The 27002-nt window shown below is 43.9% G+C and overlaps 1 protein-coding gene across 5 annotated transcripts in view; it reads left to right on the top strand.

Moving 5' to 3' along the window:
* The window catches only part of ZNF423 (zinc finger protein 423), a 282454-nt gene that overhangs the window by 74613 nt on the left and 180839 nt on the right, over nucleotides 1-27002 (top strand). For 4 of the 5 annotated variants that reach the window (XM_058034265.1, XM_058034261.1, XM_058034267.1 and 1 more), the window contains one exon: nucleotides 21323-21382. The exons of the other annotated variant lie outside the window; for it this stretch is intronic. In XM_058034265.1, coding sequence (XP_057890248.1) covers nucleotides 21323-21382 — 60 coding nt within the window. The remainder of the gene's footprint in view (nucleotides 1-21322; nucleotides 21383-27002) is intronic. 5 annotated transcript variants of the gene reach the window in all.

The following is a 27002-nucleotide window of genomic DNA, read 5'->3' as shown; positions in this document are numbered from 1 at the left end:
AGCCGGACCAGCGCGACCCTTCCCAGCCCTGGTGGTGCACTGCAGTCTCAGTCCGTGTGCAATACGTCTGCCAGCCTCCACCTAAATTGCTCCACATAGCCGAGCTGCCGCTCCCTGGAGCACGCCAGCCCGAGGTCTGAATACTGCAGCAAACCCCGCGGGTCCCGGCTCGCTGCCTCCCCCTCGCTGGGTCGGCACCTCGGCGCTGCTGCGGCAGGAGGGCTGCGAGATGTCCGCCGGCGCTGCTGGAGCGGCTCTGCAGCCCTGCTCCCTCGCCTGCCGCCTCCCTCCTCCTTTTGGGCTCTTGCTTCACAGACAAAAGAGCTGCCTCTTCTAATCGGGCACTCTTCTGTTTACAGGGATTGCTGGCAGGTGTGGGCTCCGCTGACTTTCTAAGACACAAAATGTTTATGGCGGATAGGCCAAGGGCCCCCGGAGATGGGTGATGTCCCTGTGTGATGTTCCCAAGAGTCTCGGTGCCTCTGTGCATCTTGCTCTGGGTTCCGTGGGGTAGGGGGGCCAGGAACAATGAAGTGGTGCCTGCTGTTTGCTCTGGTTTTAGCTCTCAGCACGGCACAGGTAGTTGCAGTAGTGCTGTTCTCAAGCTGCTGCTGACCCAGAGGTCCTGTAATCCCTAATAGTAGTAGGATTAGATTTTTGTCCAGCCAAGTCCTCTTTTCCTTTTCCTTTTCATTTTTTTCCTACTTTTGCAATACTTTACGGCCCAGCTGACATACTTCTGCCTCCTCTATTGACCTTTGCCTGGGTACTCCAGCTCCTAGGAAACACTTGCCATTCTTTTGGGAGAAGCTTATCAACCTGGCCCTCCCCTCTATGCTGTCCTACCTGCCCCTTTGTCCTTTTTTGTGCACAAGATTGATTTTTGTTGCTCTGAGCCTGTGTCTGGCCCCCTCTGCTCTCATTAAGCAGACAAAATCTCTCGCTTCACTTTCTGGCTGCATGACTGATTTCTGTAGGGGTAATTTTAAGACTTTGGTTGTATCTGTCCGACTTTTCTACTGGCATTAAATGTGTGAAACTTGCTGTGTTCAACTGTGTGCTGTGTAACACTGCTAGTGCTGAGCTTCCCATTGGTGTTTCAGAGAGGGATGGGACACAGGGATGCACCAAGGGTTCTTAAAGCACCTGGTAAAGTCCATCTCTACAAATGGAGAGGGACTGGCCACACTACACAGCTTCAGTTGCTGCAGCACTCTGGAGAGTTCAGCTAGCAGTGGGGTGGTACCAGTATAAAATGCTGTGTCCCAATTCTGTAAAAGTCCTTTATCTGCCATAAACTCCCAATATGCAGCTGCTGGTGTTAAACCAAAACTTGCAAATCTCCTGTTGGGTTCTTCAGGATCAGTTCTTTTTTCTTATTTTTTCCTTAGAGTCTGTAGGTGTGCATAATTATATGTATTTTTGAAAGCTCTAACTATGCCTCATTTAAACTTCTGCAAGCATCTTTGTAAGGTCAATTAAATGACTACAGAAGAAAATTATCAAAAAATGAAACAAGGGAAATGTGCATTTACCCAGATGGGGCTTGCAAGCCAAGCAAAATGTTGTGTTAGCCCAACAAATAGGTTATTTAAGCAAAGTCCTACCAACACAAACATAGAAGAGTCAAGGCTAAGTGAGTTTTGGAGCAATACAGGATGTGACCCTCTCCAGTTCAGCTATCAGGATTGCACAGGTTGAGAAGATTTTAAGGTACACTTGCAAATGGCATTGGAAGGATCCTGATAAAAGCACTCTGAGCTGAATTTTTCAAGTACTCCCCCCAAAATTCAGTTTGGGGTCTGAGCGACTGCACCACTGGATTCTTTTATTTACATAATTTATGTGAGTAGTGCCAAAAAGTCAGTGAGGTTGGTGCAGCTCTAAGAGAGGGAGGATGTGCTGTTGTACCCTGAGGAAGGCACAGGGGAGGGTGTTTTCTCCCATGGTGACACATGTCCAGCTCTGGGGAGGATCCAGGCGTGAGTGGCTCTGCCCACCCCAGGCCTGGCAGGGCTGTGACCTTGTTCCTGGTGTGGAGCAGCATCCGGCCCTGGGACAGGGGACAGGCCCCAGTGAGAGCCAGCACCGAGGGCTCTGGAGAGGAAAAGCACTGATGCACTTGGGCTGAATGCTGCAACTGCATTTCAAGAACTGATTCTGCTGCACTGAAATAAATTCCTATTTAATTTCCATCAAAGTTAAAAGCAAAACTTCTAAGTAGCTGGATTGGGCCCAGTGTGCTCACAGTCCCTCTGCTGCTAATCAAAAGCAATACCCTGTTGCTAATTTGAGAAAATGATTTTTTTTTTAAAGTTGCTTAAAACAAGAGGAAACTGTCACATCCTGAGTGATATCCTGTGTGCTACAGCAGTGTTCTTGCTGCTTAGTGATCAGAATTTCAGCTTAAGGGAATGAAATCCAATCCCTGTAAAAATTAATTTTCTTTGTTGATATCTTGTACTATTGCACAAGGTATTTTCTGATGGCAAAATGCAAATCTTAAATCTATATCCAAGTGAACAAAATGATTAATTAAATTAGCTGACTGGAGGAAATTCAGAGGACACTGAGTTGTTGATTTTAATATGTGAGATTACATTTTTAATACTTGAAGTTATCAGTGTTTCACAGTGCAGTTCATTATTTCTCAAATTGTATATGTTCAAGACCACAGATTTGGTATCCAGCGCTGCCTGAGTGCTGATGTGCTCTCTGCCATTGACTGCCCCCCACTCACAGGGAGTGCAGTGCCCAGTCCTGCCAGGCAGTTTGAGGGCTGCTACTTTTGATTTATGTTTTTTGGCTTGGTGTTGTTTATGAAGGGTTTGGGCAAATGTCTGTCCTGGGCAGCACTGTTCCTGTGTGAGCAGTGACAGGGAGTTCAACACTGAGCCACAGCAGGAGATCTGAGCATCTTCTGGGGGATGGCAGCAAAACTCCTGCCTGTGCCACCCAGGAGCTGGGTGATTGTTTTTCTTTTATTTTCTTTCATTCTTTTCCTTCTTTTATTTTTTTCCCCTTTATTTTGGCAGCCATCTGCTGTGCCCAGCTTCTTTGGCTTGGGGAGATGAGACTGCTGATTCCCAAAGTGGCCAGGAGGGAAGAAAGTCAACAACTTTGTCCCCTGCCTGCCTGCGGGGCCGGTGGGGCTGGCAGGGTGGCTGGCCAGGTGGGCGCTGGTGGCACGTGGTGCCTTCTAGCTTTGTACACCACAGGGAGAAAATCTGCCCAGCACTCTGGTTTGCTCATTCTTATGTGGTGTGAGTGGCCAAATAACACAGGGAACAAATGGGAGTTTTGGTATCTTGGCAAAGTGCTCTGCAACCTATCAAACGTGCCCTCTTTTCACACCCAGAGCCAGAGGGGCCATCAGCCTGCACTGCTCCTGTCCCACGTGGCTTCTGGGTGTACAGCACAGCAGAGCTTGGGGTTATTTCCCCAACACAAGTGAGCACAGGAAATCAAAGGTTTGAGAGCAAGTATGTTTCAGCACTATTGTGTTTTGCCCCTTAGTTGTGCTCAGAGCTGCTGGAGCCCTCTGTGCTGACTTAGGCTGTGACACTTCTGTGTGACCACAGGCCTGTGAATGGCCTTCAGCATCTCTGAGTGAGCCCTGCCTGTGGAAAGAGGCAACAGCTAAAATTAATTTGGCTCTGGCCACAGCATCAGGGGGTAATTTACTCCTATCTTTAGTATTTGAAATCAAACTTAATGAAGATGGATATGTTGACTCCTCTCCTTAGTTATTTACTGACTTTTCAACCTGGGTATATCTGGTAAGGCGTACATTTGCATTGCTACTGGGAAGTTTGCAGTCTAGGTAATTTTTCTGGTTTATATTTGATATGAAACAGCTACATAGCTTAAAACACCTGGAGAACACAAATAAATCTTTTAGAAAGATGGTAAATAACATTTTTTATTAAGATAAAAAGAGCATTAAAAGGGAAGAGGAAGGTGCTGCCCATGTTAATACAGATGTGAGTGTGTGTTAGCCCTCAATAAACAATGCTGGGCATTAGCTGGGGTACAGGGGTGGGTTTGGTGGATGCTGAGGATGTGGAGAAGGGAGGATGGTGAGCCTGGCTGCCTGGTGGCTGTCCCCTGGCATCCCTGCCCATCCAGGCAGGGTCATGCAGCTGCCCCTGCCTGGCACCACAGCGCTGGGCTCTTCTTCCAGCACTTTGATTCCAGCATAGCAAGGACAACCTGCTGGGGAGCAGGGAAAGGGGATTTCTGTCAGGTTACAAACATACATAGCTGTTTGTTCAGGTACTGTGGTACTTTTTTATTTATTATTAATTCCTTCTTGTCTATTAAGCTGAGAGTGTAAATGTTTAGCAATGGTAGGTGTTTAGTAACTTGAAACACTTGCAACTCTTGAAGGATGGTATTTCTGGTTCTGAAGCCTTCAGCTGTTGGAGAAGGATAATGTAAGAAAACTCATCTGCCCGATGTGATTATCCTGCCTTGCCATCCCAGCTTTAAATTTGGGTGGAAATGATCCTTAGTCTATTTCAAATTTCTGCCTGGCAGGACCAATTGTATATCTATAACCTATCCTATTGGAAAAGCCAACTGTAGCCAGGAAATGACTTTTATGTTTTGAAAAGTATTTGTTGACAGTGTAGAACCTGATTGCTAAATAAAAAATTCTAAATAGATCCTCAAATCAGATGCTCTCTCTGGGAAAAAAAGAGGTTGCAGGTATGTGTACAAACATACATAAACACCCAGATATATTTATGCTGTGAATCTGTGATAGCTCCTAAACCAAACCCCAAACAAGTTATGTTACTAGATGCCTGGTTGGAGACACCACTGAGCTGATACATATTAGAAAAATACTATTCTGGGTGGTTAGCACAAGAAATGTCTATGGTTGGGATATCTTTAGCTGTTTCCTTAAGATATGGTGAAAATTATTGATTAAAGCTCTGACATCTAATAATGGTTCACCCTTCCATGCAGGCATATTCAGTTTGGCTCTTGAACATCTGTCCTTTTCTCTCCTCATGTTGGACACACAGACAAAGGCTGTGGTGTTGTCCAGGAGTGATAATGTCCTGTGGGGGTGGGTAGAGGAAGGGATGCTATGAAGAATATTTTTCTCCTTGGGTTTGTGTGTTTAAACATAGATCACCAAGAGCTCTCTCAAAAAGTACAATTGCTCTCACTCCTCCCTCATAGTGCAGCCACTGTGCTGTGGATGAGTGAAGCTGGGTGGTCAGAAAGTGTATTTATAGCCAGCATTTCCTGTTCTTGTCCAATATGCAAATGTTAGATTTAATTAAACGAGAAGTAATTTTTATTCAGAACTATCTGTGCCTCTAGAAACAGAATGACTTCAGGATTAAGCTCATGATAAAACATGAATGATTGAGAGATTATTGTATTGGGGGTTTATTTATTCTCTTTAGCAGTGAATCTTGTGTCAGACTGAGTATCTCAGCATTGTTTTCTGCTTCCCCTGCTCACTGGGATCCCTGGGCAGGAGCTGCTCCTGCAGAGGAGCTCAGTGTCCCCAGGGAGCAGAGACCAGCAGTGTCCTGTGGGGCAGTGGCACCTCCAGTGCCAACACCCTCTGCAAGCAGGAGGGCAGCACCACCCCTGCCGAAGATGTGCTTCCTCCTCCTCCTCACGGGAGCTTAGGAGAGGCTGAAATTGGCCTAATGAGGGTGGGCAAACAGGAACTGCCTCTGGGAAGCAGTGGGAGGATCCAGACTGATAAATGATTTCAACAGGATAAACACATCACTTTCTATCAGTCTCTCCTCATTTGGGAGCAAGTCCATCTTTTCTTCCCTTAGTTAAGCTCAATTAAGTAGAAAGACAAGATCCACCCTTTTCTTAAAAGTTGCAGAGTAAAAAATCAGGCTGATAGGTGAGCTCTTATTTTTCCTGTCTGCCCTGTGGGATATTTTCAGAAAATATTCATAATATATGTTTAAGCTGCTTTCCAACTCTCTGATAAATGATTTTACTTTTTAAGCTCTCAAATTTTATTAAATTTGAAATTTTGTTCTCATTTCAGTCTATAGCAGTGCAAAAGACATTTTTGAAACCATACACATTTCTTGAAATGAATTATTTCCAATCCCTATTAGGTTAAAAAGAAAATAATCTGACTTACATATGTGAGTCAGACTCCAAGATTTAGGAAAACATAGAATGGCAGGAGGCAATAGCATAAATTGCTGGAGACTAATTCCATGCTATGTATTTAATGTTAAATATTTTGTGAGCATGTGGATCCTATAGCTTGATCAAAGCTGTACATTATGCTCTGTGAATGAAGAGTTAATGTTAATAGCTGGGGTAAAACATGTTTCTAGCTTTGCTCTTTTTCAACAGTCAAGTGAAAATTCTCCTAATGTTTTATTACAGCAAGAGTTGTATGATATTTTTTCCTTCTTGTTAAATTTCTGTGATGTTTCCACCCTCTCCCCCAGTGGCAATGTTGAATCTTGTTTTATAAGAGAAGGATCATTACATATAATCAAGTAATTTAAACAAACGATCTCTTAGCTCAAGGAGACACATACTGTAATATAAACTTGCTGAAATGAAAAGCTGCTGTTCCAAACCATCACACTGTATTTTTGAATTATTAGAAGCTCTCTCATTTTAGTTTTGCAAACAGCCCTGGCTGCCAGAAGTTTGGGGTTTTTCACTGATCCCATACCTGTTGGCTGGTGTTTTGATGACAGTACACCAGTGATGGAGGTATTAATCTGTCTTGTTCCCAGAGTAAAGGGTGTTAACTTGCTGCCTTTGAATAAGGTGGTACTACAGCCCCAGCTATTGCAGCACCCTGCTGCTAGTGACCCTTCAGAAGGTGCTGTTGCCTGCAAAGCCAGCTCTGGGTGGTGCTTTTCAGGTGCTACAGACACAGCAGGCCTGTGCAAGGTGCACTGCTGCTGGAACAAAAGGGCTTTTTGAAAGGTATCTCAAGTTATAGATTTGGAAATAGGAAGGTTGGTTTCTTCACATGTACCTGTTGTTTGAGAGAGAAAAAAACAGTGACAAATAGGTAGCCAACTTCAGCCATTCGTTCCTGCCCTTCCTCATGGTGGGACTGGTGGGACATCCAAAGTGTGGGGAAGGAAGGGTGAAGCTGGAAAGGGGATGCTGGGAGTGAGCTGATGTACTTCCTGCCAGCCCTGGAGTTGGTCTCCAAATTCTCCCCTCCCTCTTGGTCATTTCAGAGTGTGTCACATTTCTGAGGGTACCAGTGAGCAGTTGGGCTGTACATCATTACCCTGCTGCTGCTTTTAGGATCTCGTTACTTCCATGTAAATAAGTGATGAGGCTGGTTAGAAGAGAAGGCTTCACTCCTAATTCCACTGATGCCAATAGCCCCAGACCAGACTTTTTAAAGCCATCTCCAGGTTCAGCTCAGTTGGGGTAAGTGAGGTTTTTTTAGGTGATTCATTTGTGGTCTTGAACATTTATCATATATGCAAAGATATGGAAAAATATTTAATTTAATCAGAAGTGTACTAACTTATTTAGAATGCAAGTGTGAGTGAATGTCTGTAGATGATTATTTTAAGACCAGAAGATTTTTTTTTTCTCAAGGTTTAAGGAATTAGAACAAGTGTTAGCTCTGTCAGATATTCTGTACCCTGAAAAGATGAACAAAAATGTTGAGGCTCAGTTCATGGTTCAACAGAAGCCACTTGCATGTCCTATTTTTGAAAGTTGGTTAGTAATTCTCTCGCCAAAATACCAAACTCTGGCTTTTAAGTAGGATTTAAGGTGCTGTATAATGTTAAATACCTGAAGCTTTCTAGACTTTTATATCTTGAAGCTTCTGGTGAGCAGGCATGGAGAATGTGCTATTGCTCTGGGCACTCAGAAACCAACATGCCCACCTTGGTGCCAGGCTGTCTGTTGAGGTGACCAGTGTGCAAGTGCAACGTTGCTTATACTTGAAGTAAAATGTTCCAAGCTTATCTGAAAAGCTGTGTAAGAACACACTCCATCCCCCTGAAGTTGAATCCAGGAGATATTTTGTTAGTCTGCAGGGAAATGCAGGCTGAGGTGTGCTCAGGGCTGCCCAGAGGCAGTGCAGGGAGTTAAGCTGTGGCAAAGAGCTCACCAACAAGGTACCAGCACCATCCAGAGCACAAGGCAGCCTCGGGCAGGGGGCTGATGCCAAAGGATTGCCATGGGACGAGCTGGAAGTCAGGGGCATGGCCAAGCTCACAGAACTTGCAATGACTGTTGCATGCGTTTAGAAGAAACTTTTTGTCTGTTGCTTCCTAGACAGTCACAAAACCTTGCCTTGACAAAAAATGAGTTCACATTTTTCGACAGATTGCTTGCATGATGGAGGAGGATGGAGGTCTGGGCCTTTATGGATTACAGGGCTGGCTTTCTGATCAACAGGAAGTTTTATATCCACTGGAGTGGCGCTCACCCTAAGAGCCATCCCTGAGGGCACCAGCACGAGGGAGCTTTCCCAGCACGCGCCGTGCCCGGAACTCGCGCACCACGAAGGGACGGCGGCGCTCGATCCCGCTCTGCCACGGAGCTCTTTAGGCAGCTCGTTTGTCACAGTGCCTCAGAGTGCTTTCTGCATGGCCAGAGCAGGGCTGCACCATGAAACATGAGCAAGCATGGGCCAAGTATGAACACAGCTTGCATTTACCGTACACCTTCCATAAGATTCTACCAGGAAATAAAAAAATAAAACCCAGCAAAATCTCATTAAGAGGGAAAAATGGAAGTGCAGGTAGGAAATACATTCAGCTGTCATAAAAATTTGTAGAGGAACTCTGCTTCGCTGACCCTTTGGCTATGGATGAATTTTGCCTGGAAAAAACAACATCAGTACAGCTAAATGGCCTTGTTTGTCTTGACTGTTAATTAATTATCTCAGTCTTTTTCATAGCACTTAGGTTGGAAGGAAGTTCTTTGTTTTAAAAGGTAGGTGTTTTTGTGCTGGTATTTTTTCTATTTCAGTTTGGCTTTTATTGAGGGAAGTAGGGCTATTTTCATTCTTCTTTCAATCGCCATTCATTTAGTCCACTGAAATTTAAATACAAAACTTTATGCAAGTTGTATTTCTTAAGTAAACTTCTATCAACATACAGGCTTGAGCCATGTGTGGAAATCCCCACACCCTGTGTCTGAGGCTTAGCAGCACTTGTAGGAGACAGGACTTAGGGTCTTGGCAGTCTTCCTCGAGACAGAAGACCAGAAATCAAAACAAGCAAAGAAATACGACAAGGAAATGTTGCAGAACACAAAGCCCTGACAGGAACACTTGTAGTAGAGGAGCAGACACAATAATAGTTTGCCTCCAAGAAAAGATGTTTTGACTTAATGTTATTCCTCATGGTCTCTGCCTGTAGGAGAAGGATTTCAGCAGCTCTGGAGGCAGTGGCTGAAGGGGCTGTGGCCTTATGAAGGGGGATGAGGTGTTTGCTTGTGGCCTCTTTTTTTCCTGCAGATGCATTGGGAATCTCTGTCCCAAGCATTGCCTTTATTCTTAAAATGGGCTTTTCCTTTCCATGTCACAGCTGCACATTTTGCTGTTTTGTTATCTCCTGGCTCCCCCAAAGTTGTAGAAATTGGTACTAGTGAGAGTACCCCAAAGTACTCACTTGACACCTGCCTTGCATTTCTGTGTGGTGGCATTGACACAAGCACGTGGGCAGGGGACATTGGCAGAATGGACACGACCATGCAGTGAGAGCAGCTAAACCCCCTCCAGGGCTGGCTGGAAAACTCTGTGGGCTCCTGGAGGAGAGGTTTGCTCAGGCTTGGGTTTAGTTTTGCCTTGGTTGCATCATGCCTGAATATTCACTCTTGGTGGAGAGCAAGATAAGTACGTGTCCCTTCAGCATTTTATGAAACAAAGTAATGCAGATATCTATAAGTGAGACATGACATGAAGCGTACAGATAGTAAGTTTGGAATAGTTCTGGGAGTTAAGAATTTACATGTCTTTATTAATTATTAGATGTTATTAGTGAGTGACTAAGGAACTGGGAAGCTCTAAGCGTTCTTTTGAAGTAGTGTACCCAAATTAGGCTAAATAAATAAATAAATCTAAAAATGTTGGGGAATGTCTGCTCTAATGAATTTTCTAAATACACAAATCACACTTATTAAATCAGTGGATCTTTTAACTGTAAAAATATTATTACTGTTACACTAGGGAAATCCATTCAGAATTATAAAATATTTGGAAACTCTTTCTATGTTTCATTTCAGTGGAAGGGTTGTATATTTAATAGGAATAAAAAGAAAAAAGTATTCTTTGGGATAAAGTTTTAAAAGCCAGCTTTCCCCCTTTCTTTGTGTGTGTGCCAATTTCCAATAAGAACTGTGTTCTTCTTTTAGTGTTGTTTAAAATAAACTACACATATAACAAGATGTTGAAATTTCTTTATGGTATGTTAGCACTAAGGACAGGTTGTTAAGGGGTTATAAAAATATTAGTTTCCACTTTATGGTGGTTGTGTTGGTTTTCTGCAAATTAAATTTAATGCTACAAAGGGCTGTATGTCATATATGCAACTTTCTCTCCCTCATTGTAATTTCTGTCACCTTAATGCAGCCAACAAAGCCTGTCTTTCTAGTAGAGGAATCTCAGCTGGAGAATTCCCCTCAACCTGTGTAATAAAATTCTGCAGTAGAAAAGTGTGGGGCATCCACTCACGTGAATCAAAAGGAGGAGGCAGGATTCTCCATGTATTAGCTTTGCTCCTGCTTTTATTTATCCTTTTATCTATATTTCACTTTCCATTTTATACCATTTGTGTTTTCCTTCATTGAAACATTTTTAAGCTCACGTACAAATAAGACAGACTTTACTGTTAGTGTTTAAGAGGCAGTACAGAAGAATATATTGTTTTATTATTAAAATACAATTTATGAACCAGAAATGATCATAGATGCAAATTTATACTTTGCACATTTTTTTTCCTTAATAAGAATATGTATATTTTCATCTGGGGAGAAAGCAGCATTAAAATGAGCGAGCTTGGGGAGCAGTGCCACACACACAGGCACACACACACACACACTTGCATACACAAAAGAGCCACAGCCAGGGATTGCTGGGGAAAGCAGCTCCTACCAGGGCCTGGTGAAACCCAGCTCTCTCCAGGAACGCTGGAGCTGGGCTGGCCTGGGACAGCAGCAGAGTGGGAGCACTGACAGCCTGGGGTGCTCAGCACATTGGCCTCTCTGAGGAGGGGAAGAGGGGAAATAATGCCACTCACCAGATGGGTTTTTTCAAGCCGTCCTAGCTCTAATTAAAATGGCTGGTCAGGAAAAGCCTCCTCTCTTTTCCTTTTTCTGTGCTACCTACACTGCAAACATAGTTGCCTGGTGAAACAACTTCCAAGTTTGAAGGATTTGCAGTAAAAATTGGTGTATTTTTTTAGGCTGAGGTGTGGAAATCTGGTCAAAGACTTCTTTTCAGCAGTGATTAATAGCCCTGGGTGCTGAATGGGGTATTTGTGGAGGGCAGTGTGATGCTAAACAAAGTGTTTGGTGCAGCAGCTCCTGCTGGAGCTCTCTGCAGCTGGGGTGAGGGCTTTAGGCATAATGTAGTAAAACCTGCCTTGAAGAATTATGAAGTAAGAGACTAAAACTTGTGTAAGACTAGAGTTGGTTGTGTGCTTTACAATTTCATCAGTGCCCCTCAAGGTGGTTGCTTGCTGTTTAAGTAATTTTCTGTTCTTTTTATCATATTTGCAAATGTGAATTTTTCATCAGTATTAAACTCTTTACCTCAAACCTGCATCTGAAAACTGGGGTTCCCTGCCATCTGGAACTGCTCAGATCCTGTGAAATAGGAGATGTTGCATTGGCTTCTATTGGGTCTGGATGAAATCAACAGTGGAAAAATAGCTGTGAAGTAGAACTTGATTTATGGTGATGAGATGAGCTGGAGAGCTGACATCAGCTCCTTGTCAAAGGGAAAGGAAAACTCTCCTTGCTGTCCATGGCAGTAGGGTCTGAAGGGATGTGGCTCTTGGTCCAGCCACAGCAGGTGGGACAGTGTTGTTTTTGTGAGTTTTTTACTACAGACCTGCAGGAGGTTGGATGGGTTTGACTGAGCAGAACACAGAAGGGTGATCCCCATTAGTGGCAATGGGGAGCAGCCTGCAGTTTGAGGCAGGTTGTTCTCAGTCTGCTGCTGTACCTAAATCTCCATGTGCTTCACCAGAACTAGAGGTGGTGGAAGGAGTTGTGGTCCCACTGCTCATCTGCAGATCCTAGTTATCCACTTCCATTCTTTCTGGGTTTGGTTCCTGTTTCTATACATGTAGATTATTTTAGAACATTCCCTTTTCTTTGTGTCATTAGCCTGTGTTAGTGTTAATCTTTCAGCATTCTTATTGGATGTCTGAATACAGGGCCAGCACAGGTAAATTTATTAGGTGTCCTGCTAATAGAGAAACTTTCTAACCCTCATGTAAAAATAGTGCTCTTCCCTGTCTTTTCCTTGCCTTTTTTTTTCCCATTTCTTTTTTCTTTCCCAGAGAAACAAAGTTTTGCAATAAATCTGACTTGGTGACAGCCTGCATTCTCTGCGCAAAGCCCAGTGTTTAAATTTCATGACTTGATTTTTGACTTGATTTTGAAACTTCATTTCATTGCAGGCCTTTTGTTATGCTCAGGAAACAGGCAAGGCCTTTCTGGCATCCCTTTGGCCCGTGCCATCCCCTCCATCTGAACTCTCCCATGTGCACCTTTTCTCTGCCAGCTGCAAGTCTCAGGTCTGCTGACTTCCAACACAGCCCCATGTGTTTGCAAACATTGTTTTGGGTGGTACCTGAGATTTGTGTATCTTCACTCAGTGTCTGTGCTCAGAAGTGCATATGGGGAAGTAGAGCCTTCACAGTGCAACTTCTAAACCTGAAGTTTGGAGGAAGGTGTAAGATATTGCAATTATTTGAGTAACACCTTTGTCATTGCACTTGCTGACCCACCTCTGGTCTGTTGCTTGCATCATCACCATCATCTTGTCTTTGGGTGAGCTCAGCCTGCTCTTGGCATTTCTAGCAGATCAAAGGATCACTTCACAACTTGCAAATTTGACTCATGGTTTTGAAGCCCTGGCCATGAATTGTAGAGGTGTTAATCTTCCTTTTCTCTACTTTCCTTGCTTTGGTTTGGTAGGGTTTCAACATGTAAACATTTCTGTCATCCAGTTGTATTACAAATGGAACAAGAATATTTTAACCCTTGGTTTCTGAAGCAAAATCTGTGATTTTATGAGCAATGTGGAGATTGCTGGATTCACCTGTTTTGTTTCACTTGAGCTTTAAAGTGCCTGCTTACTCACAGTAGATCTATTTTTGAAAGAAGGTGCAGACACTATGGTGACAGTTGCCTTAGAAATGGATGTACCAATGCAGAGAGGAGGGTGCCCACAGGCAGCCAGTGCTTTGTGTCCCTGTCCACAGGACCTGGCCGCCCTGTGCCCCATCTCCTTGTGTATCTCCACCTCTCCAGCCCTGCCTGTGTGTGGTGTGGGCCTCAGCCCAGCTGGGGCAGGTGAGGGCAGGGGCTCCGGGTGCTCCCATCCATTTCCAGGGGAGCTCATGGCAGGTGATGGGTCTGGGGCTGCAGGATGTCAGGGGGGCATCTGTGCCAGGCAGCAAAGGGCCATCAGCAGGATGGGTTCCTTGAGCTGGGTAGGGTGCACTCCACCAGTCTCATGGCCAGGAACTCCAGGCAGAAACACAAGAAGAAACCTCTAAATTCCTGAACATTTCATAGGTTTAATTGCAGTACATAGTATTTAAAGGAAAAAAAATCCACTCTGTCCTTTGGGGGTTAACATTTGATGGCAAGCTATAAGAACCAGGAGAGTATTGATCCCAAATGTGTTATGGGGTGTGTGTAGGCCCAGTTTTAAGAACTGCAGGTTTAATGTATTGCATGTATAAGATGTTGATCCTGACTGCAATGTGAAACACTGACTGCATTTTATTACACCTAACCCTCGTATTTATTTACATAATAGATTTGGATGGGAAATATCTGTCTCCAGTGAAGTATGTGAATTAGAAACACAAAAAACTAAATATGAGCTCTGGGAATAAATACACCCTGGCTTGTGAGTCAGGTGTGCAGTCTGTGGGAAGGGCTGTGATTAGCCATTATGTATGTCCTACAGTCTTTCTCGTCTCAGTGAGATGAGATTTTTATTTACAAGGCTCCCTTTCTCTGGCTGCAGTTCCATTAAGTTTTGCTGGAGCGTTGGAAGAGGCAGGCCCGTTAGCTGCACACAGATTTACTGTGCGAGTTTAAGCTAATGGATACTTATCAGGCAGGCTGTATTTGGTGATCGTCCATCATTTGCTCATTAAACAGTGTATCTAAGTGATTCTCATTTCCTCCCTGCCATGTCTGGAAAGGAGGAAACTAGACACATTACGATGGAATATTAATGTCCTGGAGGATTTAGCCACCCATAATTAGATCTCCTTTGCATAAACCTGCTAGTGCTACCTTATTTTGTTGTTTGTCTTGTTCTCCTTAATCACCTTCACATCTTTTTCTGTTCCTAACGATCTTTTTTCAGTTTCCCTTTGTAATTCTGTCCCATTTGTCTTATCCTTTTTCCTTTTTTGTCCCTTTCTTTTTTTTTTTCTTTTCCTTGACCTAGTGAGCACAGCAGTCTGGGTTTCCCCACTCCTCCCTCCTTCACACAAAAAGGCTGACTTTGCCAGCAAAACCCACAGTCTCTGCCAAGCCCTATTACTGACTTTGGAGAAAAGCAGCTAGAGAACTTGTGCAAATTTAGGCTCTGAACTAGCTAAATAAGCGATGTCAGTAAACCCTCTTGTCTTATTCCTTGGCCTGCTGGCTCATGAAAGGACTAATACATAACGGTCCTATTTAAGGTGGAAAAAACCCTTGTTGGCCAAGGGCCACCAATGGCTGGATCAGCTGCTCACTCAGGAGAGAATGGGGAGGTGGCTCCGGAGCTGGGAGCGATTGTGCCAAGGACCATGCCCGGTTCCCATGGGGGCTCCCAGCCTAGGGCATGGGCAAGGAATGCAGCATCGCCTCTCTGGGGATGCCCTGGTGTCCCCGGGCTCCTTCCCACCAGCCAGCAGAGCCAAGCATTACTAAAGCTGAAGGGGAATGATCACACAAACAAAATGCCTTGTGAACATGGGGAGACCTGAGAGGAATCCTCTGGGGAGGTTGAATTTCCAAGGGGACTGAATTGGCTCAAGTGGCTGGTATAAAGCACTGCCAGCAGCTTCTGCCAGGTACCTTTTTCTCCCCTGAATGTTGGTACGGAGGCATCGGGGGATTTCCCTTTCCTTTCTAGCTGCAAGGTACTGTAAATGCGTCGGGATACACTCACAGGCATCTATTCTCAGCTGACTGGCAAAGCCCCTCGAAACTGCTATTTTCCTGCTGATTTGAAGGTTTCTCTGTGCACAGTGGCGGGAGAAAGCCCCAGCTGCTGACAAAGAGGGGCAGCCTGGCTCCTGGAGGAGGCGATGCCTGGCTCGGGGCCGGCTCTGCGCCCTGCAGCGCTCCCGGGCAGCGGCTGCAGCTCTGCCGCAGCGCCGCTGCATTAATAACAAATGGGGCTGCTCCTCATGCTGCTGCTTCCCCCCTGCTGCAGGGTTTTGTGTTTTGCAGACTCTCGTCTCACCGATATTATGGGGAATCTTCTCAGGGAGCATCTAAGGAGGAGAGGGGGAAAGCCTTACAGCAAACTGGGAGGTGATGTGAGCAGGAAGGGTTGGCTGGCTTCTGCTCAGAGTAGCCATTTCCGAACCCTTACCGCTGCTGGTTGTGGTGGCAGTTCCGGGGATGTGCAGGGCTGACCCTCTCTGGGCAGCGGTGGAGCGCAGAGGTGTTCTCCTCTTTCAGTCTGAGCTATCAGCCTGCCTGCACCTCTCCGAAGATGGGCTCTAGATACACATGGAAAACACCAGGCTATTTAAAGTGTAAAGGTTATTAACACCCTTTGTGCTCCTGCCATGCCAAGCAGCTGGAAAGTGACTGCTTTACAATCCCCAATCCACAAAGTTTTGAGCATCCTCAGCTCCCTTTGACTCTGTGGAAATGGGAGCTGCTCTGCATTTTGCAGGATTAAGAGCACTGTATCAAATCCCAGGCTGCCAGTGCTGTGGGATGAGTCGTGGCACATGAATGGTGGTCGGAGGGGGCTATTCTGTGTCCTGTGCTGATTTGGGAGCATGAAATTGCATTTGATGGGAGGGATGGAGCAAAGGCTGGGTGGGACAGCACAGAGTAGTGTGTCTGAAAGTGGCAAAGGAGCCTGAAGATTAGAGAAGATCACGGAGCTCCTGCATGTGAGTGCTGATAGCTAGGGCAGGAAAAGATGTGATTAATGTGTGACTGCCTTACAATGCGGCTTGGTGCTGGAGTATTTCTCTAGAGGGAAGGCTGTGAGTCCTGACACGTACATTACAGCTAATACACAGGCATCAGTGAGACTTCACTGGCTTCAGCTGAGAGTTCTGTCACCAACAGAATCTAACAAAATCCTCCAAACTAAAAAAGGGGCACCAGCATTTTGTGCATTCAAGGTGTTTTGTACCTGGTGTTTTCTAAGGTTGCTGGCAGGTGAGGGAATGGCCCTGATCCTGAATGCAGTGCTTGGTAACAGCCTTGTTCCAGGAAAGTTCCCCCCCTCAGCTGTGGGACATGCTTCTAACCCATTAGATTGCTCAGTAGTTCCTCATGCTCTCACGTTCCCGACGTTTTCCTTAGTGAACTGGGGTGTTTTCGTGTTATGGGAAGTGTTAAACTGGCCCTTGTGGTCCTTGAAGCCTGTGTAATAGGATAAGGGAGCATACACATGCCACCTGAATTACTGAAGGGCTGTTGCTCACTTGTAAAGCTTGATTGCATCTAGAAATCAACATTTGGTGCAGAAGCATCTTACTTTGATAAGGTTAACTTCTTTCCTGGGAGTGATAAAGTGTTAAATAAGCACTGTGACTGTGAATGGAGTTCAGGTAATGGTAGCCCCATAAATAGATGTTCTCACTCTTAGGGGAATGAATGCTGAATCCTTTCAGAAGTTTCTCTGAGCACAAAGAACTGAAATCTTTGAGCCTGCAGCACTTGTGACCTAGCAATTAAATAAGCATCCTTGGAGAACATCTGAGAGGAGCGGGCAAAATGCAAATATTTGGCATTGCAGGAGTGCTGTATTGTGATGTTGCCATTGCCCACACTTCTCTCTATGTCAGCTGTGTGCTTGTTCTGGCTCTTGCATTTGGGCCCCAGAGTCAGCTGGAGCAGAACACAGGTCTTGTCCAGGTATGGCAGCAGGGAGGCTCCAGTGCTGGGGCAGAACAGGGAGGGGAGGCAGACGTGTCCTGCTGCCAGCAATGACATCCCTGTGCCAGGCCTCAGGTGGGCACAGGGTTAACTCCAGAAACTTAACCATCTTTTGAGCTGACTAACAATAAGAATTTCTATGCTGCCAGACCAAGGCTATTTTCAAGTCAAACCCAGCCTTCCTCAAGGTATGAAATGGCTCCAAAATTTCAGGAGATGCTGAGCCTTCACCCTCTTTGTCGCCAGGATTCTTGAAAAGTAGTGAGAATTTGTACAAGATCTCCAGTAGCTTTGGAAAATCAGCGTTCTCAGTGTTGAATGGTGCTGCTGTTCCTTGTGGTTTTCTCAAGCTGCAGAGTGTTTCATGCATGTGGGTGGCTCCTGCCCATGCTAAACATCAACCCTGTGGACTTGGGTGTCCACACATTCAGAGTGATTTACTAGAACAGATAGAAGTGTCTAGTCCTTGACTTGGGTAGCTATGAGTATGTCTAGCATGTCTCTGAAAATGTATTTTCCTGCTAATGAAAGGGGAATTATTCTTACTCTGCAGTGTATTTTGAGAGTGATTGTGTTGAATGCTTTGTACATCTTCCCTAGCTTTGTTTTTTACCCCAAGTTAAAATTCACTGTGTCATCTACCCAGTGAATATTGATACACATAGTCCCCTGAGCAAACCTAGATTTCAAGGAATGATGACAAAAGTATTAAAAAACTGAAAATTCAGCTTAAGTAAATAATTCTCTGGCTAATATTATGGACTAGGAGTGTTTTTGACTTCCTTCTCAGTAGTGAGACACGGAAATCCCTTCACAGCCATAGTGACCAAATCTCTTCTGGGTCCACTCTGTCCTGCCAGGGAGGGCTTGGCAAGTCCTATGGCAGTCCCCAAGGGGCCTGTCCCCACGTGGGGTCTGTGGGACCCCTGTGCCCTCTGTGAACAGCATCATGTCCCCAGATCTCCAACCAGCCTGGGAAGTCTCTCCCTGCTTCCCTATGGCTCCAGCAACAGACATGTGCAACTGAGAGCAAATTTCAGCAGCAAATGCTTGGCTGTTGAGGTTGACTTTAGGAAGAAGAAAACATTTTATTTCCTCCTGACTTCCATGGCTTCTGCTCACTGCTGAGGTTGAGGAAAAGCCAGCAGTGACACCACTTCAAATGCTGGCTCCTTAAATAACCATTTATATCCAGAAGATTAGGCAGCCACAGAGGAACCTTGCAGCTTTTGGTTTTAAGCCCATTATGGAGGGGGAGCAGAAGCACATGGAGTTTAGTGTCTCCCTACAATTACACTTGCTGTCTGTGACAAAGCCTGATCACCTTCTTTTGCTTCAGCTTCACAGACACCATTTCCCAGCAAACCTTTGGGGCTTCTTAATGGGTGTATAACACAGTCCTCTGGTCTTTCTTTCCTGGATGTGGCTGCTTTTGCTCCTTGTTTCTCTCTGCCCACTGCCTAGCTGGGTGGATGGATGGGCCGGTGAGGATCAAGGAGTGAGTTGATACTGTAATCCCTCTTGGAATAGACTTGGCTGTTACTTTTTCTTGTAGTTTAGCATCTGAAAGATGATGTTTGCTTAAAAGAATGAAAGGAAAAATGGAAAAGCAAAGGGAAAGGTGGTGGTGGTGTGAACAGCAGCTGCAGGGCGATGTGTCTGTGCCTAAGCTCAGGAGGCTCCATCCCACTGGCCTCTTCCTTCCATGGATGGGCAGCACTGTCAGCTCTGTGGTGGGTCTGTGCAAATTGAGGGGGAGAACCTGAAACCATGGCTGTGATAATATAAAGTGAATTTCAATGCCGTTGCCTCCACGTGAATGTTCTCTGTCCCCTTTTCAGTCATTAGGGAGTAAAGCAAATTAATGCCAACAGAGGCTGATTCAAACCTTTGCCCTCATTTAAGGAATTCCAAAAAGCGTGGTTTTGTTACGTGCTGGAGCCAACTGCCCTAGAGCAGCTCAAGGACTGGAGCAGTCTTTGGTGTTTAACCAACATGAAAGTCAGTTTTGCTAAAATTGTCAATGACCAGTGCAGATCCATATACTACTCCTTGACTAGGACCAAATGTATCTCTTTTATGTATTTTTAGCAGACTGGGGTTTTTTAAATCTCTTTTTCCAAGACAAAATGTAAAGAAATAAAAAGCCTCAGCATAAAAGTAGTAATATAAAAAAACACTCTCCAAGCAAAGCAACCAAAAAGCAGTCAAGGATAAAATAAAATTAAAACATTCCTCTTGTCTGTTTTGAGTAAGGTACACGAATTTCCAACTTGGCTTATTTAGTTTTGGAGCAAAAACCCTCCCAGGTGTATATAGATTTTGATGTTAAAATAAGACATGCATTTGTGTAAGACTGAAATGGTATTTCAGATAACTGCATCCAGAGTTTTTCTATTAAGAGATGGGTCAAAATGGGAACAAGATGGTGGCTTAGAGAGCACAAAATGGTAGGTGAGCCCTCAGGAGGGAGCACATGGCAGCCAAGCTGGCTCTGCCACCGCCAGGGAATAGGACCAATAATGGCTTCAATAAGCTTCTAGCTTTGCCTCTTGTTTTTCCTCTGTCATTCTGGAATTTAATATTATGTGACATGGCCTTTATGCTAACATAGACTCTGAAAAAAGTAGAGCCAAGGCTCAAGTATGATTTCTCCAAAGAAATGGTTGAATTGCATGCTCCTCCATTAATAAACACACAGATTTATAAAACCAGAGTGGTGCCCTTCTGTGGAGCACACATTGTTCTATGGTTTGGACAGAAAATTACATTTGTCAAGGCACTGCCTATGTAAATTATATTCTCTGTTCCTAATGCCATATGATGTTACCACTAACATCAACTTAATGCCAGAATTCTGCACTGGATTGGGGGGAAGAATGTAAGGAAAGCATAAAATCAAAACTCTTGTGATGCAAATGTCAGTGTAAATATTCACTGGAGCAGGTTGGCCTGAGCTTACAGGGCTGGTCAACAGGGGTTGGGTTGTGCTTCTGGCTTTGCAATATGGTTTGGTTTCAGGTTGCAGAATTCTAGAGAACGTGCATTTGAATTCAGCATAACTTAGTTGAAAGGGTAAACAATTGTTCAGTGCACAGAGTAAATAATATTAATCAGAAAATAAAAACATATAATTTAAATTTGTTTGTTGTCAGGGTGACAGAGTAGGCAGGTGATGATGATAAACTTTTGCAATTCAAAAGAAGAATTTCTGCAGTTGCTGCTTTCAAATGCCCAGTCTGTCATTAGTATAACCAGCACTGATTTTAGTAACAGCAGAATCAGGCACTTTTTTGCCTGGCTTGATGTTGGCTGTTCTCTTAGTTATTTTTAAGAATGTAAGAATCAAGTGGCATTTTTATAATTGTTAACAGGCAGAAGGTTTAGCTATGTCACTTGCAAGTGCTGAGCACTGGCTCTGACAGCCTTCACAGCATCTTAAAAGCAGTTATTTGTGACTGCCATATCACAGAACATGGTTATACATCAAAATAGTGTTTTCTAATTCTGAAAAGTCCCTGAAGATACCACTGGGTTCTGAATATGGCAGATGTGTTAGTATGTTAGGATGACATAAGTCAGGCAATTTTTCCTTCACAGGACAGTTCTTTACTATGATCTGTTGAAACATCCATTTCAAAAACAACCTCTATATTTACAATAGCAATTTTGCACATGCAAGCTGGGAATATACAACATTTCAAATATGAATTCTTACCAGGTAGTGGTGTTTAAATGTCTATTAAAATTTTCACATGAACTTACTGCTACCCGTTCAGGAAGAAACTGCAAACACAAATCCCATATTTAGGTTAAAAAGTAGGAAAAATCTCTTTACTAAATTTCCACCTTATGAATTATTTTATGGAAAGCAGTAAGTTCTTTTTCAGCAGTGGAGAAGTCTGTTTTAATACTTAATGTCATAGTAGACCTAGTTTTCTGATGACTTTGCTTTCCAGTTGGTTTGCTTTAGTAATCACAACTTATCTTTGTTCTTTTTCAGTTGAAGAGGGTGAATCTTCAGATTTTGCTTTGACCTGGGACTCGTCAGTGACTCAATCAGGTAAATATTTTAGGTTCTTCTGATTGCAAAAACTGCCAGAAAGCTGCCAGGCTTTTTACAGGAACTGTATTTTGTATGTCACATTCCTGTCTCAAATCCAAGACTACCCACTGCAACACAATTTTTATATCAGTTCCATATGGTCAATAAAATCTATTACACACAGAGACTAATATACTCTTATCCTCCAGAGAGCCATTCTTTCTTCTTGTGGGCACACTGAAACGGGTTGTGATTTCTCCAGTATAACCACTTTGAAGTTTTCTGCAATGGGCACTGTTACACATTCATTCCAATCTAATTACATAAAAGCTGCTTTAATAGGAATTTTAAGCCTCGGTCTCAACTGGAATGTGTGTATTTCTCCTCTCTGAGGAAATTGGAAAGTACTGTCAGGGCTGGAGAATAAAAGTGGTACATCTCCATGGTAGAAAGATTTAAAATTTGAACAAGCTTTTGGTGTGCTTGACAGTGATAAACATGTGTCTGAAGCTCGTTCATCCATGTTAGGTCAATAAACTGAATAAAAAGAGGCTCAAGAAATTGAACAGGATAAATCAAGTTTGCTGTGTAATGTGTATTGATAACACAAGCATGAGGGTAAATGTCAGATTAGTTTGTGGCTAGTTTAAAGTAACTAGCCACATCTCAGTCTGTGCTCCATGGAAAGATATTTTGCTGTCTGTTTTTAACATTGATGAGATGTTCAGAGTATTTCTGATTTTGAAGCCAGTCAGTTTCTGTGCTCTCTCCCCAGTGGACTGTGCAATAGTATTCTCTTAAAAGCTCACCAATGATATGGAAACAGCTGAGAAACTGAGCAGTAATACGAAAACCAACAGTGGTGTTGCATTTCTGGTTAGATGGGTTTTTTAAGAGTCAGGGGGAGCCTGGCTCCCAGGGAACACTTTCCTACCACAGTGAGCATCTCTCTGGTCTCGAAGGCACAAGCTGCCTTTGCGTGGCACTTTGTGGCCTTTCACATTGTACCCACTGCACTCTCAGATGCCTCTTCTGGGGCACTGGGTGCATCTTCTCTGGGCACTCTGGCTGCTTGGAGGGGTTTGTTTTCACTAGTCTTTGATAGCAAATATTGCTGCTGCTGCTGCAAACCCCCAGCTGTGATGTGGAAGGCCCCTTTGTGCCTGGAGCTAACGGTGCATGAAAAGAGCGCTCGCCAGCTCTCTTGCTTGACCTTCATCTCAAGCAGCACTGCAGTGGAGTTACCGGTGTTATCTATCACAAGTCTGCAAGTGTATTACATTCAAAATAGCCTATGGTTCAAAACAATGACCAAAAAAATTTCTGTGCACAGCAGAGTTAATTTGGGGTTGGTATTGGTGACTATGCCTTAAGTAAAAGACAGACTGTGAAAGGCTTTTACCAAGTTAGTTGAGTCTCCATTTTTCTTCATTTATTCCCACAATTACAGCTCTCATTCAAGAAATCGGATGTGGGAGAAATGTATTGTATGCGTGATTTATGGCAGCTTTAGGAAAATGTGTGTTAATTGGGGGGGGTTTCTTCTTAACACATTTAGTAGCTACAGATGCCAATCTTGTATGTGTATAAAGATGTGATACCATATCCTGTCAAGTTGGGATGCAATACATAGCACAAAAGTTGCAGTTTGGAATATGGTTGAGGAACTATACAGAAGAAGCTTAAAAATCCCCAGTTTGTGGTGGTGTGGCTGTGTGGAGTCACTGGCTCTTGTGTGGTGTGGCTCCACAGCTATATTCAGTAACTGAAACCAGTCCCTCAGTCCCAGTGTGCAAGACTTTCATTATGTTCTTTTATGATCTTCCTGTTTGCATTAGCTTCAGTAGTGTGATGTTGAAGTTCAATAAAGGGTGAAAAAACACGCTTCAATTTCTTGTTTCATGTCCCTTCCTTCCCTGGCCCAAAATGACAAAATTGCCTCCCCTTCCTTAACTCCCCTGAAAGGAAAAAAAACCCCAAAGGCCAAACCTGGGACTTGTTAACTCTGAAACATTTGCCAGATGTTTCAAATTAACATATTTCTCTCCCTCTTTCTCCTGTATGTGTTTGTACATCTCTGTGTGTGTGCAAACACATACAAAATGACTTCTGAAAAATTCTGTTGGCACTCTGCACAGCTGCTGTGGGCTGGGGGAGTCATGGTCCCAGGTGTGGGGTAGTCTGTAGGAACAGCAAGAGCTGTTACAGGTAGAATGTGAACTTTAGGCTTTTAAAAAATATAGAAATATATTTTTCTACTAGTGAAATAACTATATAGGTGCATCTGTGGGGAAAAAGGGAGCTTTTGCTGCTATATTTTATTTAGTTCATCTAACTAGTAGAAGCTATTCTGAAAATTTTTTTTTGTGACATGAGTTGAGTCTGCAGTCATGCGTCTTGTCTAGGTGGCTCTGATGACCATCTGTCCTTGGTGTGCCAAACATGGGGCTCCAAGCTTGGTGTCTCCTGGGGGAGCATCTCTGCTCCTGACACGTACTGAGGGTGCACAGCCTGCCCGTCCCTGACCATGCCACGGCTCTGGGCAAGGGCTGCTCATGGGAGCTGCTGAGTGCAGCCATGGAAACTTGGCTGTGAACACCATGACAAAAGAAATCCTGTGTTCAGATGGGTCTGTTTGGTGCTGGCTTGGTACAGGACCATCCTTTTTCCTCTGGCAGAGTGTGTGCACAAGTTGCTGCCTGCTCTGGCACAACTGCTCGTTCCTGGTAAAATCTGCCAAGGCAAAATGCTTTGCAAGATTCCAGCCCATGCTGTAGTTGCACTGAGGAATTTATTCCAGTACTTCAAATACAGCTAGAAATAGCTTAAATTATTATTTTTTTTAATAACAACAACTTAAAGGCTGTGCATAATAACCTAGAGAATCAAAACAACATAGAAAGGGCAGAGGCTGCCCTTGCACCAGGGTGAGTAATCTGAGTGTCCACCAGTACTGTCTAACAATGGGCATATAGCAAATTTCCTTCCTCTTCAGGTTTTGTAAACATCTTTTCCTTACTGTAAAAGGAAGAAAAAAACCCTTTTCCTTTCCTCCCTTAATCCAAGGATTTAGTTTGTTGTTGAGTAGCTGGTCTGGCATGTTTTGCTGCCCAAGAAGCAGAGATGTTTTCTGTTCCAGAGGAACAGAGTAGCTGAGTACTTCCTCCCCCTGCTTTCCCCCCCACCACTGTTAACACACGTGCAGCCCTTGCAGCCTGTCTGTCCTTCTCCAAAAGTGCCACTGGGTTTGGACTGGGTAGGGCTGCTGGGGGCCAGGCGAGTGCCCACCTCTGCTCTGCAAAAGGGATTCTGGCTTCTTCGAGGCCAAGACAAAAATAAGGTTCAATACTCACAAAACAAAGGTCCGGTCAGACAATGCTGCATTTCTGTTGTAATACCAGGGTATTATCTTGATAATACCAGGGTATTATCTTGAGGAGCAACAAGGGACATTTTTAAAGAAGTAAAAAGTCTTACTAAATATATAGAGAATTTAAGGCATTTTAAAGACCTATGAAAGCATTTTATATGGGAGTTGCTGGGGAGTTTCTCATTAGCCTGGCTGTGAGGCCCCAGGGAATCTTGGCTGAATTGTCTGGGGCAAACAGAGCAGATTCTGTCTTCTCCTGAGGAGCCTGCAGACCTAAAAGCCTAATTTTTTTTGTGTCTGCTTTTGAGGTAGTTGAAGGTATCTTGTTTTTCTCTGCAGCTACATGTTACAGTAGTGATCAAGAAAGAGTTTTGGAAATAGGGAACAGTGGACCATATCCTGAGTGCTGGGGGCAAATGGCCCTGGGTATGTCTCTGTGCACGAGTGTTTGCAGAGCGTGGGGGTTCTTTGCAACGTTTGCAACAGGAAAGGCCTCTCGGTGCCCAACCATCCATTAGCACATAACATTAGTGTAATTCAATTATAACATTCCAGAAATCATAAAAATAAATTACAGGTTGGTATTCCCTGGTTTCCCCATTAGCTCCAAATTTCCTGTCCCTGCCACCGAGCTTGCAGCAGCAGCTGGGCACACGTGTGAGGGACATGTTAACACAGCACAGCATGGGGAAAAAAACCAAAACACAATATTTTAGGACACAGATATTTGATGTTTTTCTGTTAAGATTTCTCCCCCGTGCTTTTTTTATGCAGTACACCGTTTTAGATTTTTAATTGCATTCTGTAATTTCTTTTAAAGTTTCTCTTCTTTCAGGGGAAAGAAAAGGGGAAGCAGCAGCTTTTCAGAAACGAACCACAAAATAAAGGAAAACCATCCTGTGGTCACTCATTTTCCTCTCTTATGCTTTGCATGGCATCTCCCAGCTATGTAAATCAAAATTTTCACTTGGTATCTCTAGAGGAGCAACATCTTGACACAATTTGGAGACTTTCTTTTTCTGCAGGGCTACCAGAGCCCATGCTGGGGTGTTTTTAATGCTGTCTCTGCTGCTAGGGGCCTGCATTGCCTGTTCCCTCCTGGCTGTTCCTTCTGTTCTCCTCCTCTTTCAGTCTTCTGATCCTGGCGCTGCATTGTCTGTTCCCAGTGTTGAGGGTTTCTGTTCTCCTCTGTTCTGTAGAGTTGGGTTTAATTTTGGCTTCTTGGGAAAGCTGGGGTCTCATGAAGCAAACAGAGACTCACTGCTGCAAGTATTCTTGTCTTAACTTTTCCCCATTTTCCGTTTATTGAGATAAGTAACAGAAAATGTATTCTCCTGCCTCACCTTTCCCCTTGGGTAGGCCTGTTTTGTCTACACAGCTGCTTGTCCCCCCAGCTTTCCTCCAGCACTCTGGCTTTGCATGAGCCTCTCTTGCTGCCCAAGACCAAGAGCAGCAGCCTGCCAGGCCCCTGTCCCCTGTGGTGTCCCATGTCCAGAGCTGGGCATGGGCTGTGCCAGGAGCATTCAGGGAGTTTGGGTGAGGCAGACTCCACAGACACCAAATTCCTTTTCTCTATTCCTACATGCATTGGATTTGGTTTAATTTAACTTTTAATTGCAAAATGCAGAAAAACACAACATGAAATTCTGGGATCTCTGCTGCAGGGCACTGGAAAGGTCAGTTGCAATTCAGAGGGCATCAGAAACCTGTTATTTTGCAAGTACCCTAAAATGACCTCTCCTGAATGCCTTCACAAGCTCGGATATCTTCTAGAAGCTGATTTCATTAGTAAATCAGTATAAGATTCTGATTACACTGGGTAAGGATTTACAAAGAAATAAATCTTTGAATTTAGCAGACTTTGGTAGACTTTGGTAACTTTTTTAGTTAAGTAACTTAAAGACTTGGTAACTTTTTTAGTTGAGTATTTTTCAGTATACTGAGAAATCTCAGCTGGTTGGCTTTCTTGTGTTGGTTTAAAAAATGTCCTTGTCCCTGCATTGACCTGTGGGATGCAGCCCAGTCATATAGTCTGAGGGTCTCAAAATTTTAAACATCTCCTCTGGAAGCGCCTAGAATCCAGAAAAATGCAAACAAGAAATAAAGCTTGGAATGTTTGCAGCTCAGGTTACTGCATTCCCCACTTATAATAAGTTGAGATTTTTTTTCCCTTGGTAATGTGTAGAGTTTTATGACATCACATTGTAAAATGTTGTTTTAGAAGAGAAAATAAAAATAATTCTCATTTCCTAATTATAAAAATCTATT

Source organism: Melospiza georgiana, chromosome 14 (genome assembly GCF_028018845.1).
Source record: "Melospiza georgiana isolate bMelGeo1 chromosome 14, bMelGeo1.pri, whole genome shotgun sequence".
Taxonomy (NCBI): Eukaryota; Metazoa; Chordata; class Aves; order Passeriformes; family Passerellidae; genus Melospiza; species Melospiza georgiana.
This window is presented reverse-complemented; position numbering and strand designations above follow the sequence as displayed.